The 18,287-nt window shown below is 40.6% G+C and overlaps 1 protein-coding gene across 1 annotated transcript in view; it reads right to left on the bottom strand.

Annotated features, from left to right (window-relative positions):
* Positions 1 to 18,287, bottom strand: part of CPLX1 (complexin 1) — a 102,763-nt gene that overhangs the window by 21,801 nt on the left and 62,675 nt on the right. Inside the window, exon 3 of the mRNA XM_063179739.1 lies at positions 14,871 to 15,046. Coding sequence (XP_063035809.1) covers positions 14,871 to 15,046 — 176 coding nt within the window. The remainder of the gene's footprint in view (positions 1 to 14,870; positions 15,047 to 18,287) is intronic.

Consider the following 18,287-nt stretch of genomic DNA (forward strand, 5'->3'; position numbering starts at 1 on the left):
TTTCTAAATAAAATTATAAATAAAACTGTCAGTTTCTTTGAATTGTAGATAACATTTTGGGCTGTTTTTTCTAAGTGGAAAAATATCCATGCATTTATTATCCTGTTTAAGCTTCAAATCAGCAACCTACTGTGACTCTGAATTAACTGGCATTCTTTATTTTTTTTTCCTGCGCCGGGGGTGGTGTGGAATCCAAAGGTGATAAGAGTCATAGACTCAAAAGAAGCTTGTACCTGTTCTTGCTATGCTCTGTGATGGTCTCCACAGTGGGGTGTCTTCTTACATGAATGGTGTAGCACAAGGGATAGGAAGCATGACAGATTTAAGTTCTGCTGTCATTATTAGGATAACACTCTATGGTGGAATGATTAATAACTCTTCTCTATCATGGTAATATTCTCTTAGCTGAGGTATTATCTTCCTAAAATGTTCTGCCTCCCAGCTCAAGGCAACCAGCTGAATAAACGAGCCAGAGAAGGACGTGCAGCACCATAAACCAGTGGCTCAAGTAGGATGGAAGACATCACTGATGACTAGCAAAAGCCCTGTCATGTGGCCAGACCACAGCACACCCTGTCTCTGCATCTGCTTTCCTGACACTCTTTCCAGCTCTCTAGGAATGCCCACAAGACAGTGGGAACCTTGTGGGCATACATAAAGCACATGCTGCCCTTCCCCTGAAGGACTGGGGAGACCACCTCAACCATCTCACAGCTTATCTCAGACAAGAGATGGAAACAGAAGCTAGTCTGAGATGACAGAATCATGGAGTCATTAAGAAGAAGACCTTCCAGATCAACAATCCAATCATTTACCTGGCGCCACTGTGCTCACGTCTAAACCACATCCTCAGCTGCCACATCCACACGTTTGTTTAACACTTCCAGGAATTCTCTTCTCCAAGCCATGCTGGAGGTGAACGTGACAAAAATGTTACTTCAACTTTCACCCTGTCACAGTCATCATAACTTCTATTTTGGAAAGCCTGAGGCTGCTTACTGGGGTAGAATTTACTGCAATTCCCAGATTACAAAGCTGCTGCAGTTCCTGAAATTTCACAAGCATTACCCATAACTACAAATGAGGTTCTTTCCTTAAAATTTCTCCTTTTGTAAATCAGAAAGTTTTAGCCACTGTGACTAGGATCATATTGCGTGCAAGACTGGAGGTTTTTAAAGGAGCTGAGCCGCATTAAATAGCATAATTGCTAGAAAGTGCATAGATTACCCTTTTAATTAGACTTGTGATAACAGTTTCGTGTTCTGTTATCAAAACCATGATAAAACAGTCCAACATAGCCTTTTGTTATGCACCAACTTAAAAATTAGTCTATTTCACAGGCATCATGTTGTGCAGTTTGATTTTTCATTCATATTGTGATGTTCACTGTGTCCTTGAGAACAGTAAAGCCAGGGAGACCTGGCGTCTCCTAGTGAGACCCAGGTGCTTTAATAACTTTTATTCCACTTAGCCAACACTTCAGAGCTTTCAGATTTGATTTTAATTAGAGGAGCTGTGATATTTTTAGTATCTTTTAAGCAACTTCCCTACTGCACAATCATGATGCTCTGATTACAGAAGACTTGGCAAACAAGCACTGTGCAATGCTGTTGAAGGATAATGTACTAGAAAGAGCCGCAGTTTTGTCCTATGGGGCTTTTACCAAACTCCTCCAAAGCTGTAGTTACCTAGAGTTAAGCTTTGAACTTGTTATTTTGGATTTCTTTGTCAGAACTGTGTACTAAGTTATATGTGCACGGCAATGCAGAGCTTACCACATTGCTTCTGAGTCATCACTGAGCAAATGTCAAGAAATTCCTCTAAAACCAGTAGAATTACATTTGTTGCTGAAACTAGAAGGGTGTACGGATGAGGTAACCTTTTGTCTGTCCTGTTAGCACTAAAAAGCAGGAATGGATTTCCTGCTTTTTAGTGCTAACAGGACAGACAAACACCTGCAGTGGTTTCTTTGCATCTCAACTACCTCCATCCTCTGTAAATCAATAGCTGATTTCTCAACTCCATATTACATCAGGTTTGGGTGGAATTGAGTAATTTTTACATTTTACATTTACCAAAGATTTAAATTCATTTCTGAACTACTTTCCACAACTAGAGGTAAACAGTCCGTGTCAGCCAAACAAATAACTTCACTAAACTTTTTTCTTTTTTCTTTTCTGGACATCCTTACTAAAAGCAGATGACAAATCAAACAGCTTTTCATAGAGCTATTGTGGTTATGCCAGTTATGCTCTTATTTACACTGATCTGTGGTTAAGACACTTGCCAAGATACACATTGTAGAATTAGACAAGGAGGAGCTTCACACTATCATCTCCTACCAGGACTTCAAATACTGGTTTTGTCTGCCTCAATAATATAGGAAAAAACACAAGAAGTGCCCAAAGCACCAGGACTGGAAAACAAATTGTCTCAAAACTGTCAAAGTGGTAAGACTTCTTCAAAAACATAATATCACTGAGCTCAAAACCTTTTATGAAGAAGTTTTATCAAAGGTATGGTTTCATAATTGTCTTAAGCAGATTTAATTTATATTAGTGAGTTCAAAATCTGTGTTACTGTCAGGTATTTGCTCTCGTTACCAGTTATGTGGAACCTCTAACATGCATGCATGGATCATTAAACTGAACAAAAGGGACAAAGAGTTTAGACAGGCCAGTTCCCAGTGACTCAGTGTGGCAGAATCTGAGGCCTGGCTTCTGTCCCTTTCCTGATGCCCCTGTAAGTGCTGTCAGTATTTCAAAGTCCCAGGATTACCCTTGAGAAGTAGCTGTATTTTGCAGAGAGAAGCTGCCTGTTGGAAACCCAGAACCAGCCAGGAGAAGGAAAGGAACACAATCTTGTTTGTTTTGAAATCTGATTTTGCATTAGTGAGCCAAGAAGAGATCAGAAGCAGAGCTGGAAACATGAACTGACCGTTTTATTTGAACCACACAAGTGAACAGCCAGAAGGCAGAAGAGAAAAATCAATACAAATGTTGGTCTCCTGAGTTCTCTCATAATCTGTGATTTCTTTTTCCCTATCACTGTGATGGCTTCTGCCAACGAAATTCACTCACAAATTCTTGTAAAAACTATTGCTGATCAGACCTGTGACTCCAGTTTCTGGAAGGGCCCAGAGGATACAAAATGCCTTTTACACAGGCTCCAGTGTGACATGTCAGAATGAGAGGCAGATTATGAGTAGTGTGACAGGCCTTTCTCCTTGACACTCACTGAGCCTGTCAAACAAGGTCGAGTGCTACATCTCTGAGAAAACTGAAGCTTAAACAAGGGACTGCACACACTTGTCAGGGGAAAGAGCCTTCAGAGTAGTCCTGAACCAGTCAGATTCCTATTCCTTCCCTCAGATGCCCTGCAGAAACAGGCATAGCTTGCCAGCTTCTTATTTGACATTCTCACCCTAGCTTCAAAGGGAAGACCCTACCTCTCTCCACCTCCAAATCTACACCACAAAGCTGCCTTAAACCACTTGCCAGACATTCAGCCTGAATGACAAAGAGGGGACATTCATCCAAAGATGGATCAGTGCTTTTCCATTTGTTTCTGTTTGCACATCACACTTCCCTAGCAAACATCTTAGAAGTGGAAAGAATACTTTCACCATGCACAGAAATTTGACAACAGCACATTGCTTACCTTTGCAACAACCTGTAAAAAACATAACATATATTCTTACACTAAACCTGTATTTGAAACTAGTGTTTTGGGATAGTATGATCACTTTACAAACATCTGTAGAGAGATGTACAGCATTCCCACTGTCCAAATCACACTCCTCAGGCAAGACCTTAACATAATGCCCCTTTGCAGCTCAATCTGTGGTTCTCAATTCCTCCTCTGGAATCCGTCTTCTTTCACAGGGCAAGGGAGAAAGGCAGATGACAAGCAAAAACACACATCTAGACTGAGACTCTTTCAGAACCACATACAGCTTATTGACTTTTTTATTGAAAGCTATTTTACAAAGCACCATCAAATTTTCAGGAGTTAACTAAAATGCTTTTGTTAAACAGCATCAGACTGATCCTGTGAGAATTCAGGGAACTAACTGTTGATTCATATTTCCAGAAGGCTCTGTGTCATGTACAAGGCTTTGCTGAGATGCAAGCATGCCTCAAAAATATCTCTCTCTGTTTGTTCTTTATAACTTTCCATTCATCTCTTATATCAGAGCTGATCAGAAGAACAAGCACTGCAGAGAAGAGCTGTAGCATTAGCAATGAGATATGGATAGAGACTGTCTTACAAGATCTAGTCTTCTAGAACTTGTAGCCTTACTTCTGGATTAAAAATCAGCTAAATTTAAGCCACAAATTTGAATTCCCAACTTGATCTAAACCCTCATGTTATTGGAAAATAACTCAAAGTGGACAGGGACAGAAATGTCTCCCTTGTCACTCAAACAGAGATTGTCTGCAGAAATTGGTGGTGCTGCCCTTACTTCATTGAAGGCAGCTTACTAGATCCTTCCCTTCTAAACAAATCTAATCATCCCTGCAAATTACAGTGTATGGAAAACCGTGATTACAACACCAGAATGTAGGAAGCAAGAATTTTCTGGCCAGGTATACAGCTGTATCAAGCACATGGACATGATGAAGCTGATCCTCTGTTTCTCTGCAACATTGTTTTTCCACTTCCACCTTTGCAGGCCAGGTTTATAATTTCAATTGGTAGGTTCTGCCCAAAACATCTTAGTGACTCATTAAATAAAAGAAAGAAATGCTTTCAGCACCACCCACTAGTCAACATCCAGGGATTCATCTGAAAGCTCCGAATATAGGAGAACAGTTGAGGGATTTTCAAGAAAGGTACACTGGGATGTCTCTATCCCCAAAACAACCTGGCAGCAGCTGGAATAAACTTTCAATCAGGCATGCAAGTCCTGATTAAAAAACACCTAGAAACCCCGCTGTGCTTTCTGCATTATCCAAGGAGCAATTTTTCAGCTGCTTTTCTCACATCAGGCCTTGGACTATTTCTATCTCTGGCTGAAGAATCCTTCCTCTAAATTACAGTCAGCCTGTTAAACAAGAAGACAGAAATTACATCCCTATAACTGAGCATGACAGAAATAATCCAACAGCTATAAAATTAATAGTGAAATCCTACAAAAGTATGTGGTGTCAGTTTCAAAAGTAAGCTCAGTCCTGTTATGACCCTAAGGGGCTGCTGGGAGGTCTGGCTTGGGACCCACAGCATAAAAGCAGTGTACATACTCCACAGTACTTGGTTTAGACTGATATTCTTGTGAAGACATGTCAACAGTTTCAGGAAATTATGGGAAAATTGAACGTGGTGGCCTGGAGTTGAAAGGCTGCATTCTTCCTCCCTCCATCCTAACCAAGCAAAATACACATGCCTCCATGAAGCCTTCAAATGAATAACTGAGTCTGTGCTTCTGAGCAGAAGCAGACATAGAAAGATTCAAGGCTGTACCAAAGGGGAATGGACAGAACCCTAGAAAACCGCAGACAACAGAAATTATGAAAAAGCAAACATTTCCCAAAAAATTCCCTATTTCCCTCCCAGCAGCAGCCAGCCTGTCTTCTCCAAACTCTCCGAGGAAGTCACAGCCTTTCTTCTGCATCAGCGAGACAATTATCCTGGCCTGGAAACCCAGGGAGGGCACTTTGCACTGGAGTCTGGTAAGATTAGGTTGGCCCTCTTTATGACTGCCTAAAAACTGGCCAGTGAGGGAGAGAACTCCTGAGACCCTCAGGAAGGCCACATGAATTGCCAATCACTGTGAACAGCGCATGCAAACTCTCCTTTTCTTTCCCAGCTTAACCATAATCAATAAGAGTCTACGGGGAAATGAAGACACAGAGCAGGCAAGGCTACACAACTATGACAAGGAAAGCATGGTTAAAACTTTATCACCCTGTCCCATGCATGAACTCAGACCTTGCCTTGGATTAGCCCTTCTTCTTTCAGGCATGGGCGGACTAATTCCCTCTGACAGTCTTAAATCCCAAGCTGATGTAACTGAGAGCACTGCCAGAACAGATGCAGAACTTCATGCTGATGCCAGGACAAAGTCACATCTTGCTCTAAGGAAGCACCAGCATTTCAAAAGCTCAGCCTGGCTCTGATGACTTTCATCAGAAAAGAATTATGCATCCATTAGCTGAGCCATGAAGGTGCCAGGCTGCAGTCTCAAGCAGGCATAACTCCACTGGTCTCATTAATTCTTGGTGAGTTATCTGATCATTCAGGACTCAGATAACAAAATGCCAAAAGAAGAGACATAATGTGGCTATTGCCTGATTTGAAGCACTAATGGGAGCTCTTTGGCTGCAGCAAAAATGGAACAGACCTTTTAATCTTGTTTGGTGACCTTCACAGTCCATGTATTTGTTTGTCATAAAAGAAAATCAATAAAATGTACAAGCCCTTCCCCTTACACCTGATTTGTAAGCTAGGAAAAGAAAAGTTACGTGAAAAACAATGGTGCAGCTGTACTTAATAGAGGCAATGGTACTGATCAAATTACTCTCTTGTACTTGTCTGCATTTTTTGAGGCTGACACAGGTAGTATGGCAGTATGATCCAGAAGGGTCCAAAGGGCAGAGCTGTCTACCTTTAAAGTTAAGAGGAATGAAAGATTTAAAGTGGCTGTGTTTGAAAAAACTCAGAGCTCCTGCAGCCACTTAGTCAAATTTTATACCACCCTGACTGAGGTTTTTTTTCCACCAAGGAAACAGAGTTTTATTCCCCAAAGCAGCAGAGCAGCAAATAAGCTGCTTGGGTTTTAACCAAGAAAAGATTCCATGTAGCTCTACTGGCTAAAGGAATTCCAAGTGGACAGGAGTGGGCATGGCAACCAATTCTGGAGACCAGTGGCGATGGGAACATGTGTCACACAGACTCTGGGATTTCATTTTTAAGTTCTTCTACTCCCTGTGGAAATGTCCATGTTTTCAGGAGGAGAAGAAACCCTATCTGCATATGGGTTAGACTATATCCTCAGTCCTTCAACACAGAAATGTGATTTCCTACTCAACTACTGCATGATTTTGGGCAGACTGCCCAATTTCTCCACCTGTAAATCACACATGCAAAAAATTAATATTAATCACATTATTAATTAAATTAACAAATGATACTTTATATGGTATGTATTATATTATACATTATATAATTTGCATATATAGAATAGAAATAATTTAACTAACTAATAATCACTTAAAAATTAGATTTTGGAGATCTCTTGGGAATAACCCCTTCCTCTGTGCTGCTGGGTCTTACTGGCTGATATGAGTAAGATTCAGCCACATTTACAATCACAAAGATGCATCAAAAAGCCAGAAACCGAGCTGAATGGTATTCCAGAGGTGAATGTAGAGTTGTACTAGTACTGGAAAAGAGCTTGCAAATGACCATTTGTTGAGGCATATATTCTGTGTCTTTCCAAGTACATGAGCCAAATGCTTGGAGTTTCAACGAGTCACACCCAGGAAGGTTTGAGACACCATTCAGATACCCCTCCTAGTTGAATCCCAGCCCTTCTAACTGTATGTCATATGTTTGGGTTTGTTTTGCACCCAGTCCTGAGTGACTGAACTTCTCAGTGCCATGTCAGCAATGTGCACAGGTTCTTTCAGCCAACAAGACAAAGGCTGTTTAAGTGAGGATTTCAGCTGCATCACTGTAAAGGACACCCTAGCCAGTGACCAACACTACAACAGGCTGCATTTCAAGAGACATTTCAGTAACTTCAGAAGCATCACCCAGTGGGATTTTGTTAGCAAGTATCCAAAGTGACATCTACTGGTGCAGATTTGGACTAGCGCAAAACACAGAAATCAAGTTAGAGCAAGGCAGAGCTGCACAAAGAAGCAGACTAATGAGCCCCAAATGTACTAGTGAGGTAGTCAGCACCTGGTTCTGCTGGATAATTGAACCCCTGACTATTATGGAAGCAGATGAAAATTATGCCAATTTTCTTCTGAGCTCCAATGGTTTGCTAAAGTTGCCTTCCCACTATGAATTTTAAAAAGTAAAATGGCCTACAGCTACAGCACAGGAAGGAATGCATGCAGGTTTTCCCATAAGGAAAGTTCTGTTAGTTAAATGCCAGGAGATAAGGCCTGGAACACAGATTTTCATTCAGACCACCTATGGAATTCTATAGATCTACCTGGTTGGATTCACCAAGACTAAGACATGGTGCATATCCTGGGATTCTAAGGAAATATAAAGATGCAACTTCTCACGTCAGGTAAGAACAGATTCTCTAAAATGCCCTTGAAGATAGCTTTGTCCAATAATGGACTTGGAGGTCCTTGGCAGGAACATCAATCCCTGTTCTGTGTTGAAAAGTGTATCTGGGAAGGCACCACTTCCCTCTCAATTTGCAAGAGAGACTGCTAAACTTAGGCATACCCAGATAACTTTATCAATTTTTTTTCAATTTGTTATTGTATTTCCTCTTACTGGAGTAGGCGAGTTGGTTCATCCTTTCACAAAAAACAGTCACTGCCTTACAGACAAGGGCATATTTTTGGAGATACAAACCAGAAAATTACATTTTGTCTGGTATTTCCAAAGGTAATACGTTCTAAAGAAGTGGGTGATTTAGTAAAATTGCAAAGGGAGGCAGTTTGGAAACAAGTTTGATAGTAAAAATCTGTACTTAAGTCCATGTAAAAAACTGATAACAGAAACTCCAGAATCTGACTCAGAGGCAATGTAGGCCAGTCAGGACATCCTTGCATACAACTGGTTGGGGTTAAAAGTCCTAGCAGAAGGGCAGAAGTCTTGTCCAGGTCAAATCACTGTATCCCCTTGGAAGCCTCTGAACACCAATATGAAAATGATCTGCAGGGTTATAATGCTCTTGAATCACAATGCAAAAGTGTTTCTTTCTTCCAAATCTGCCTGGGCTTCCTACAGCCTGTCCTCAATACCCAGCGTATCAAATGTGGGCAGAACACCAAAGGATGCTGTCCTTGCAATGTTCTTCTTCCAGGACAGCCTGTGACTTAATGCTGCAAAGAGTGCAATTGTTATCAGTTTTCACCGTTAGTGCTGTTGTGACTGTTCCCAGTCATCCCACTCAGCCACTTCACTTCATGGAAGGCACAGCATAATCCTGCCTTGCAAAGTATCCCACCGCGAGTGTCACAGCCAAGTCTTTTGCTTCATCATAGCCAGAGGACCTGTGACCCAGTTGTAAACACTTACGTCTCTACCACAAAGAGAATCTGCACTGAACTAAACTAAGCAGGATAATTTTTACTCATCCACTGCAGAAGCACAGGAGTCTGGTTAATGATACCTCTCCCTCTTCACAATACATACAGATCTCTGAAATTCTATTTTAAGGCCCCAATACTGAACAGTAGACTCATCTTCATTAGATCAGAAGGGCTGGATAAAAATTTACATCATTGGTTTAATATCAATGATTTAAAAGGGAAGAGATCAGACAGAATCTTCATGTTCATAGTAAGATTTTTATCTTTGGAATTAAAGAAAGTGATTCATTGCTGAGGAAAATATTTTCTTCGAGATCTTTAATTTTATGGCATGCAAATAACATAACTTCTACACTTTTTTTAGCTGCCAAACGTCTCCAATGACAGATAGACTATTATACTTCTTGCTCACAAGGCAAAAATGCACTATCAAAATTAAATTTTCTGGCAGTGAAATTTCACTCCTTTGTACAGGGATTTTTAAAGCCCTTGGCAATATCTGCATCTGAAATTATACAAGAATGAAACACCAAATAACATCTAAGAGTTTAGCTAACAGTGTGAAGCTATTTTATATCAACAAAATTCTATCAAATTCAAGTTTGTGCTCCTGAACTGGGAGTTTAGTTTCAGAGCTCTGTTGTTGCTGAAGAACAGACCCAATTCACATTCTGCTATTTTTCCTCCCCTAAAATGGGATTTTAGGAGCTATGCACCAGTTACATAAGGAAATATGCTAATGAAATATTAAAATTAAATAATTATATTATATTGCATCTTGATTATCTGACATAAAAATCTAGGACTGCAGCTGCAAATCCTGATTGCCCTGTTGTCTGAGTGATTTAGTGCTAAAAGTAAGTTCAGCAATCAGATTAAAAAAAAAAAAGAGAGGAAAAAGTTCCTACATTCCTAAAAAAAAAGTAAATTCCAATATCATCTACCTTGAGCCATGAAAGACCAGGAAATTACATGAGTTAAATCCACAAAGAACAGAATAGTTTTCATGGTTTTCTTAGGACACAGAGTGCTGTGTCCAGCTCTGGGACCTCCAACATGAGAAGGACATGGACCTGCTGAAGAGAGTCCAGAGGAGAGTCACAAAGAGCATAGTAATAACAGCAATAGAGAATTTAACCCTCAGATGAGGAAATTCGTTATACTGCCATCAGAATTTTGATATTGCATAGTAAATGATCTTGAGAACATACGTTGTAAGACACATCAGAGAAGAAAAACTGAACATCTGTTTATTAAGAAAACAATTACCTTTGTCTTATGTGGTGGGAAAGTTGAGGTTCCTAGAAGTATAAAAAAACAATCATGCACTTTGTCACACCTTTACACAGCGTTCAACAAGGACAATTACAATTGTAGAGACAACTTTAAATCTTCCACATTACAATTCTATTTGACACTTTTCCATACTTTTCATGCAGATTTCACACTCCATTGAAAGGGCAGAAATCCTTATTAATATAATTAAACTTCTGCTTATTGGACATAAACTATGTGCTCTGTAGGACATGAATCCTTAATAATGTAAGCACAGGAATCCTTATTAATGTGCTATAAACCATGGCTGTATAGCATATACATGGCTAACCGGCATATAAGGCTGGTTAAAGACAAGCTGGGCCAGAGACACTTCTCTCTCCCACTCAGAGACCTAGTACGTAAAAAACTACTGAAGCAGCTCATGCTCTAACTCCAGTATGGACCTAAACCTAATATCTTAATATCTGTCCTGCAGTCAAGCCGTTTGGACCACGCTTCCATCCCTTTTGGTTTAACTCCACTATTGTAAAGATATCTCTGAGCTTCTGCTACCTTTCAACAGGATTTGCAATGCTGACTGTCTAAAACATGTCTGAGATTTTCAGGAAGCCAAACTGTGGACATTGTCTCACTAAGACAAGTAGAGTGTTAACTACCGAGCATGGACTAGGGGCTCCTCAGGACTGGACTCTACCACAGTGGTAGAAACAATTAATTATGTAAATAACTAATAATGACAAAAAGAAAGTAATTCACTTTCACTGCTGAGGTGTGCACATACACAAACAATTCATTTATAGAAGGCAGTATTCCACCCAAGAGCACTGGAAAGAAAGCTGCTGCAGCATGGCAAGCTGCTAGTACTTGCTATTAGCAAGGTAGCAGGGATATTGTCTATCCATAGCCTCACCTGCCAGACAAAGGGGCACTGGAGGCCTCTCAGTAGTCATGCCTGAGCTGGTCAGGCATGGTAACTCTCCACAGAGGCAGCTGGGATAGGGCCCAGAAGATCTGTGAGGGATTAGTGTCAAGACCAAAACCAGATCAGATCAGAATGCTAGCTGCATGCACCCCTCCTGAGGTAGGAGGAAGCTGGAGTATACCCCAGTTATCACTACCAGATGCTGGACTTTGATATTGGGTAGCAGCTCAGACTAGCAGCATTGGGTAGATATTGGGTAGTAGCTGAGGTGGTCCAGTTATTTCAAAATGTCATGTCCAAATTTTATTCCTAAAATTTCACTTCCAAATGAAAATGCATCATATTTTTAAGGGGGGGGGGGGGGGGGGCAGGGAAGGAAACCCAAACAACTCATTTCTGTGTAATTTGTACTACCTCTGCATAAGTAATTTCCACACCCAGCTGCCATGCTGGGTTGAGGGCATACATGTCTCAATTTCTCAATTTAATTGATTGGATTTGAAAGTTAACACAGGCTGGAATGTATCTGCGGTATTTGTCACCATTCCTTTTAAGCCCTGCCATAGCTCCCATATTTCCTGAAGCCCTAAACAAGAGAGTGCATTCATAACACTTGCTGGAAAGCCAAGGCAAAAAGTCAAAAGCAACAAACATGATGAGTCCATCCTTTCTGTCAGCCTCACCCAGAGCCATATGAGCTCACTGGTGAAGCTGTGATTCCCTGGATTGCTCCCCGAACATCCTGCAGCTGCACTAAGGAATAATTGTAACTGTGGGTTCATAACCTATGACACACACTTTCAAACTTTTACACTGCATAAATAATCAGTTCCTATTCAGTCACTCAAACTAATTGCTCATTTTCCACTCTCTCACATCAGAAATGAGCAAATATTATAGTGGAGTATTTTAACTTAAAATGTCTTTGATTTTGTTCATACCTGCCAAAAGCAACTTGTGCTTGTATACATACCAGACAGAACATGTGTTTCAGTTTTCTTCTTTTCTGCATTTCTGTTTTTAGTGGAGTTATAGAAGAAATGAAGGCAACTGCTAAATAATCAAGTAATGAAGGAAGTAATCCATCTCCTTTTTAATTTTTTCAACATTTGCTTCATATTTCCAACCACCAATCATCACTACTAGAAGACAGTCTTGTATATAATCAAAACCATCTCTTTGTCAGGACAAGGTGAGAAGAAAAGAGCAAGAGATACAGCTCCTTACTACAGCTTTATCCATCTTTTCTGATTCTGCAGAAAACACCTTCATCTTTCAAATGCATGCTACTTAGGATTATTCCTAGGAAAAAGAAAACTGCAGGAAACTGAGCTCACAATCCAGATGATTAGCATCAGGACTTCCTGATGCTAATCTCAAAGGTACTCCACCACACCAGTCCAGAGCCTTGACTGAGGTCAAATAATGTTCCTTCAAGTATTCTTGTTCTCTTTTCTTCAGACCCAACTCCTTGACAAATTTTCAAGGATTCCGTGCATTTTTAAGAGATTTTGTCCCCCAGTGCTCAGCCAGCTCAGCAAAGTCCAGGTAGTTGCCAGTATCATAGGGAAATCCCCTCTGGCTGTAGCTCAGGCTGTGTGCATCCTACTCATGAATGAGATCACCTTGAAATTACAACACGGGACATCTCAGACTTTTTTAATGGTTTTACAGCAGTTTTCCCAACAGCAAGAAAAGGGCAGACCCTATCTACATCTGGGAGCAATTCAGTGGTCCAGAAGAGACAGTCACTAGTGAAAACTGGGCATTAGCTCATTTGCCTGCAACTGAGAAATTTCCTACTCTTTTTTTCCCCCCTCATGACCTTTGCCAGTGCTTAAAAACAGTTTGACTGTAAACACACCTTTAATATATTATGCACACACTGGTATGCTTATATTAATATACTAGATTCTCTAGATATATATTCATTAAATACATTATTGCTGGGGATGTTCAGCCTGGAAAAGAGAAGGCTCCAGGGAGACTCCATTGCAAACTTCCACACCTTGAGGGGGCTTATAAAAAGGAGGGAGAGGAACGTAGTGACAGGACGAGGGAAATGTTTTTAAACTAGAAGACGATTGGTTTAGACTAGATATTAGGAAGAAATTATTTTTTCAGATGTGGTGAAGCTCTGGAACAGGTTGCCCAGACAAGCTGTGGCTATCCCATCCCTGGAAGTGTTAAAGGCCAAGTGGGATGGGCTCTGAGCAGCCTGATTAGATAAAAATGTCTTTACCCATGGTAGAGGGGTTAGAACTAGATGATCTTTAAGGTCCTTCCAACCAAAACCATTTGACAATTCTATGATTCCATTATTAAAAAACAATTTTGACCAGGTAGAGGTTCTGCATTTCTGTCATCCTGTCAGTAGCCTTTTTAAAATTATCATATAGATAGCTTTTTTTGGCAGTGTCAAAGGTAGACAATTCCCTCTAAGTCTTTTCTTTTCTTAGAAGCATAATCCCAAATTTCTTTATTTGCAGAACAATTTGCAGTAACTCTTTGTAAGCTGCACTGTGTCTCCAGAGAAATTTACCCTCATTCATGCTTCCATCATGAATTATAAGAACTGGGTCAGAAGTTTGGTCTAATGCAGATATAGTTTTGTTGATGTCTGTTCCAAGACATGTTCTTAGAGCACAGAGGTAGGAACTGCAAAAGGGAACACCTCTTATAGTAAACAAGACTTCCTTGTTTTATCTACAGCTATTTTCTTTGGCACATCCTGTGAGTCACCTGACAGGCCTTCATCATTAGAAACCCCTTGTCCAACCATTGCCCACATTTCTTTCCAAGATACCTGAACACCAGCAGACCTTCTTACAAACATAACTTATTCTAAAGAGACAGTTTTGACCTGGCTTTGAGGGTGAGGCATCAAAACACAAACACTCATCAATCGCTAATAGTTAATGTATAAAAATTTTCTTTCAGATGAATCCCATGTGAGTGGTAGAAACCTAAATACTAACAATAGAATAGATTTGTCCCATATCACCTGGTCAACACAATAAAGCTTTGGAATCAATACATACGATAACTGCAACAGAAAATCACTCTCAGAAACTCACTGAATTATGACTTTTCTCACAAACCACAAAAGCAAGCTTGGAAAGCATCCTCAAAGGGACAAGGAAGCCTCTAATAATTAAGTTAATGTGAGTGCTTAATAGATGATAAAAAAAATAGATGGGTTCCTTCCCTCACCTTCTCTCTCTATCTCAGGTTTGCAGGGCTTTGCTCTGTGGCAGGTGTGTTTAAACAGGAACAGGACTTGAGAAAGAGTGCACAAAATGACAAAGTTCTGTGTGGCAGAGTAAATACCTGGTTCTATCCGGGTGCCTAGGGAAGGGAACTAGTCACAAATCAGCTGAAAACAGGTGTTCTTTACTGGGCATTACAAGCTGACCAGTGTGTGTTGAAAGCCAGTTACCTACCTTGTCTCGAATTCCTTGTCTCATAACTTCTCTTTCAGCCTCCATCTTGGCATATTTGGCTTTCCTTTCTTCCTCTTGTTGCCGAAGGGCTTCCTGTCGTTCCTCTTCTTTCTTAGCAGCATCTGGGTCTTTCTCCTCATCCCCACCCAGCATCTTTCCCATGTCTTTGGTAGCCCCTAGAGAAAGCAAAAGAGAAAATCAGCCCTGTAAGAATGTGGTGAGACCCCCAGGATGACAGCTCTCCCCTTCCCCAGGCTCAGGGCCATCTGTCATTCCCTCTGCATCTGCATCAGTGAAAGGTTTCTCCTTTCCCTGGGGAGGCAGCACACTCTTCCCAAGCAGGAGGTGGGCAAAGCACTTAACCTGATCAGATAAGTTACCTGGAACTGGCAGGAGAAGCACAGCAGCAAAAGGAAGAGACCAAATTTGTAGATCTGCATGATGTCAGCACAGTTTGTTTGCAGTCCTGAAAAGGACAAGCTGCCATCCACACTATATTTTCACTTCATCAGCTCAGCCAAGTGACTGAAGATTGATTTTGAAGGGTCTTTAATGTAATAGGCAAGTAATGCAGAACAAAATGACACCAGGGCTGGGAAAGGAGTTTGAAATCTTGATTGCAGGGATGAGTAATCACACTCTTAACTGCTGTCAGAAATTACAATACCATGACAGGTAGGACCACATGGCATTAGCAAACAGTTTGAGTTGATGAATTCTAGGCTCCTACCATGGATCAGAAAGAAGCATCATCTCTGCGTGTCTCTTAAGTGTTCTTGGACACCACCACCTCTAAGGCTTAGTGAGATCATGGTTTTGTCTTGTTCCATTGCTGAATACACATTGTTCCCAAATTTTCATTCCCTGTGTGCTCCTGAGGCAGTTTTTGGTGTTGTGCAAAGCCCTTGCACAACTATGCAAATGAGGTGGAGGTTTCCTGCATGCCCTTTTATCCCCAAAGTGCTGCATAAATCCATTTATCCTGTATTTCAGTGACATTTTTATTAGCAATGGCTGTCAATAATCCAGCTAGGAAGAAAAACAGCGGCTGAGGAAAGGGGAAGAGCATGTGATGCAGCATCATCAGGGCACTGGAGGGCAGCAGCAGGATCAAGCCTGGTTTCATGGATGAAGAGAAGACACATATCCTTTGGAAGAAGTGTTGGACCTTCCCTGCAGCAGGAAAACACTCTGCATCTTTTACTAAAAGAGATTCCTTCTTCCTAGAAAAACGCTGCAGGTCCTTAGATGCTGAGTCACAACACCTCTATATTGGCTCATTGCTGGCTGAGATTTAACTGATTTAATCTGAGATAGCCTTGTTCTTACACATAGTCACAATTACACACATTCAGCATCTCTTGTCTTCCATAAAGCAAAGATTTCTGGCCTTCACAAAGGCTTGGGCTGGAAGGAGACACTATCGAAGACCTGCCAAGTAATTGGTGGTTTCATGAAAGGCTTAGTGAAGGAAAGAGGTTCTCACAATCCTTTATACATTACCCTTATAAATTACTCTTGGTTTGTCAACACTGCTGAAGGACTGTGATTGCTCTTGCTTTCCACATCAGTTCTTGGGACAGTGATTGTGAAACCTTGATCCTGAAGGGAAAAAACGTCTGCAGCCTGTCACAATGATTCCTCCTGAATTGCCGTAGTGATGGCACTTGCCATACCAACTATTGCTTCTAATAACCACTAAGGAAGTTGTAAAGAGGTAAGCAGATGCCTTTTTTCTCCACACTTTGTTTCCAAGTTAAATGTTTTCCCAGAACCCTAAGCTGAAAGCAACCCTGAATCAAAAATAATCCTCCAATCCCCCAAAATGTCACAGAGAAATGTCCCCTTTACATCTCCTTCAGAGAAGCATGGGGAAACTGGTAATTTTAAGCCCTACAAGATCTGGTTGTAATACACAGGGTTGGGGGGTTTTGCCAGGTGGGAAATAACAACAGTAAACATGAATGTCTGTATTCAGCTGCCTAACCACACACCTCTTGATGCTTCCATTGCTAGGAAATCTGTGGATTAAAACAAAAAGGCACCTAGGGACCCCAGACAAACCCCACCTGGAATATTCATGGTCCCTGTCTACTGTCAGCCTTCCTCTACCACCATTTTGCATCCTTCATTGCAGGATCAGAGTAATACAGAAACTCTTGCATATTGATGGAAAATTTACCCAGACCATCTGGCAATTTCTTTTCTGTAGTGCAAGGAAGGCTAACTGAAATTGCAAGTAAGCTAAAACTTCACAGCAAGCAAAAAGGAAATATGGCCTAGTTGTGTCACATATGCCTACTACAGGAATCTCTCTAAGCAGCCTTTTTGTGCAAACACCAATGATCACAAATCTCACTGACACCTTTAACTTCTGGGTTCCCTTCAAATGATTTCTCCACTGATCTTCAAACTGATTTGGGTTCAATAATCTATCGAGTTTATCCCTTTTTAGCTTCCCTCCACTTAGAGCTACTCAGACAGCATAAAACTCCAGTTACTTAGGAAACAGAATTCAGCAAAAGAGATTCTTTTTTTTCCATTCTAAGCACTACTTCTAGACTATCATTAAGCTGTAATGTCAGCTCAGCTCATCACATAAGAAGTAAAATTGCATAACTATTTTTTATTTCTTAGGCAAGACCAAGCTTTTAAATACATAAGGCATTTTGCTCTGCAGCCATTCAGCGTACAAGACACTTAGAAGAACAAGAATGGATTAGGATCCTCATAGATGCTTTTAATTCATCTCTGATTTCAAAGTCACCTTCTAAGTGTTCAAAATGCTACACTGTTAACTAATTAGAAGGCAATGTATTATGAGAACCAAAATTTTACACTTCATTTTAACTAAGGACTCTTGTGTTACTTTTAGAAAAGCTTTTTTTCCATCTCTTTTGTTCTTCATCCTAAACTGTAGACTTTGTTGTTAACATTCCCTGGATAACAGCTTATGTTTTTAGCAGTTCAGCAGCAAAGATTCCAGACAATTCATCTACGTGCAACTGAGATGCACCAGTTATGGGCACAAGCAAAAGGAAGGAGCAATTGTTCTGTCCGCTTTTGAAGCTTCCAAGGAAACAGAGGATGGACACACTTACTGAATCTGTTCCTATGATAAACCTGGGAGGTTTTGTCTTTATTTTTTCTTTTTGTCTTTCCCACCCCACTCATGACATATACCTTGACACAAAGAGAAGTTGTGTCAAAGAGACACTGCCACACTATTCATCAATCAGTATGGTGTTTCAATCAACACTATTTCTAACATCTTTTGATAAGACTACAGAAAGGAAACAGAAACGGCTAAAGCTGCAGGACAACGTTTGCCAACTGTCAACTTTCTGGCTACAAACAGGGACCTGCCCTCAAAGAACAAAAAACTTCTATATGGAAAAAATCCCAGAAGCGTGTGAA

This window comes from Melospiza melodia, chromosome Z (genome assembly GCF_035770615.1).
Source record: "Melospiza melodia melodia isolate bMelMel2 chromosome Z, bMelMel2.pri, whole genome shotgun sequence".
Taxonomy (NCBI): Eukaryota; Metazoa; Chordata; class Aves; order Passeriformes; family Passerellidae; genus Melospiza; species Melospiza melodia.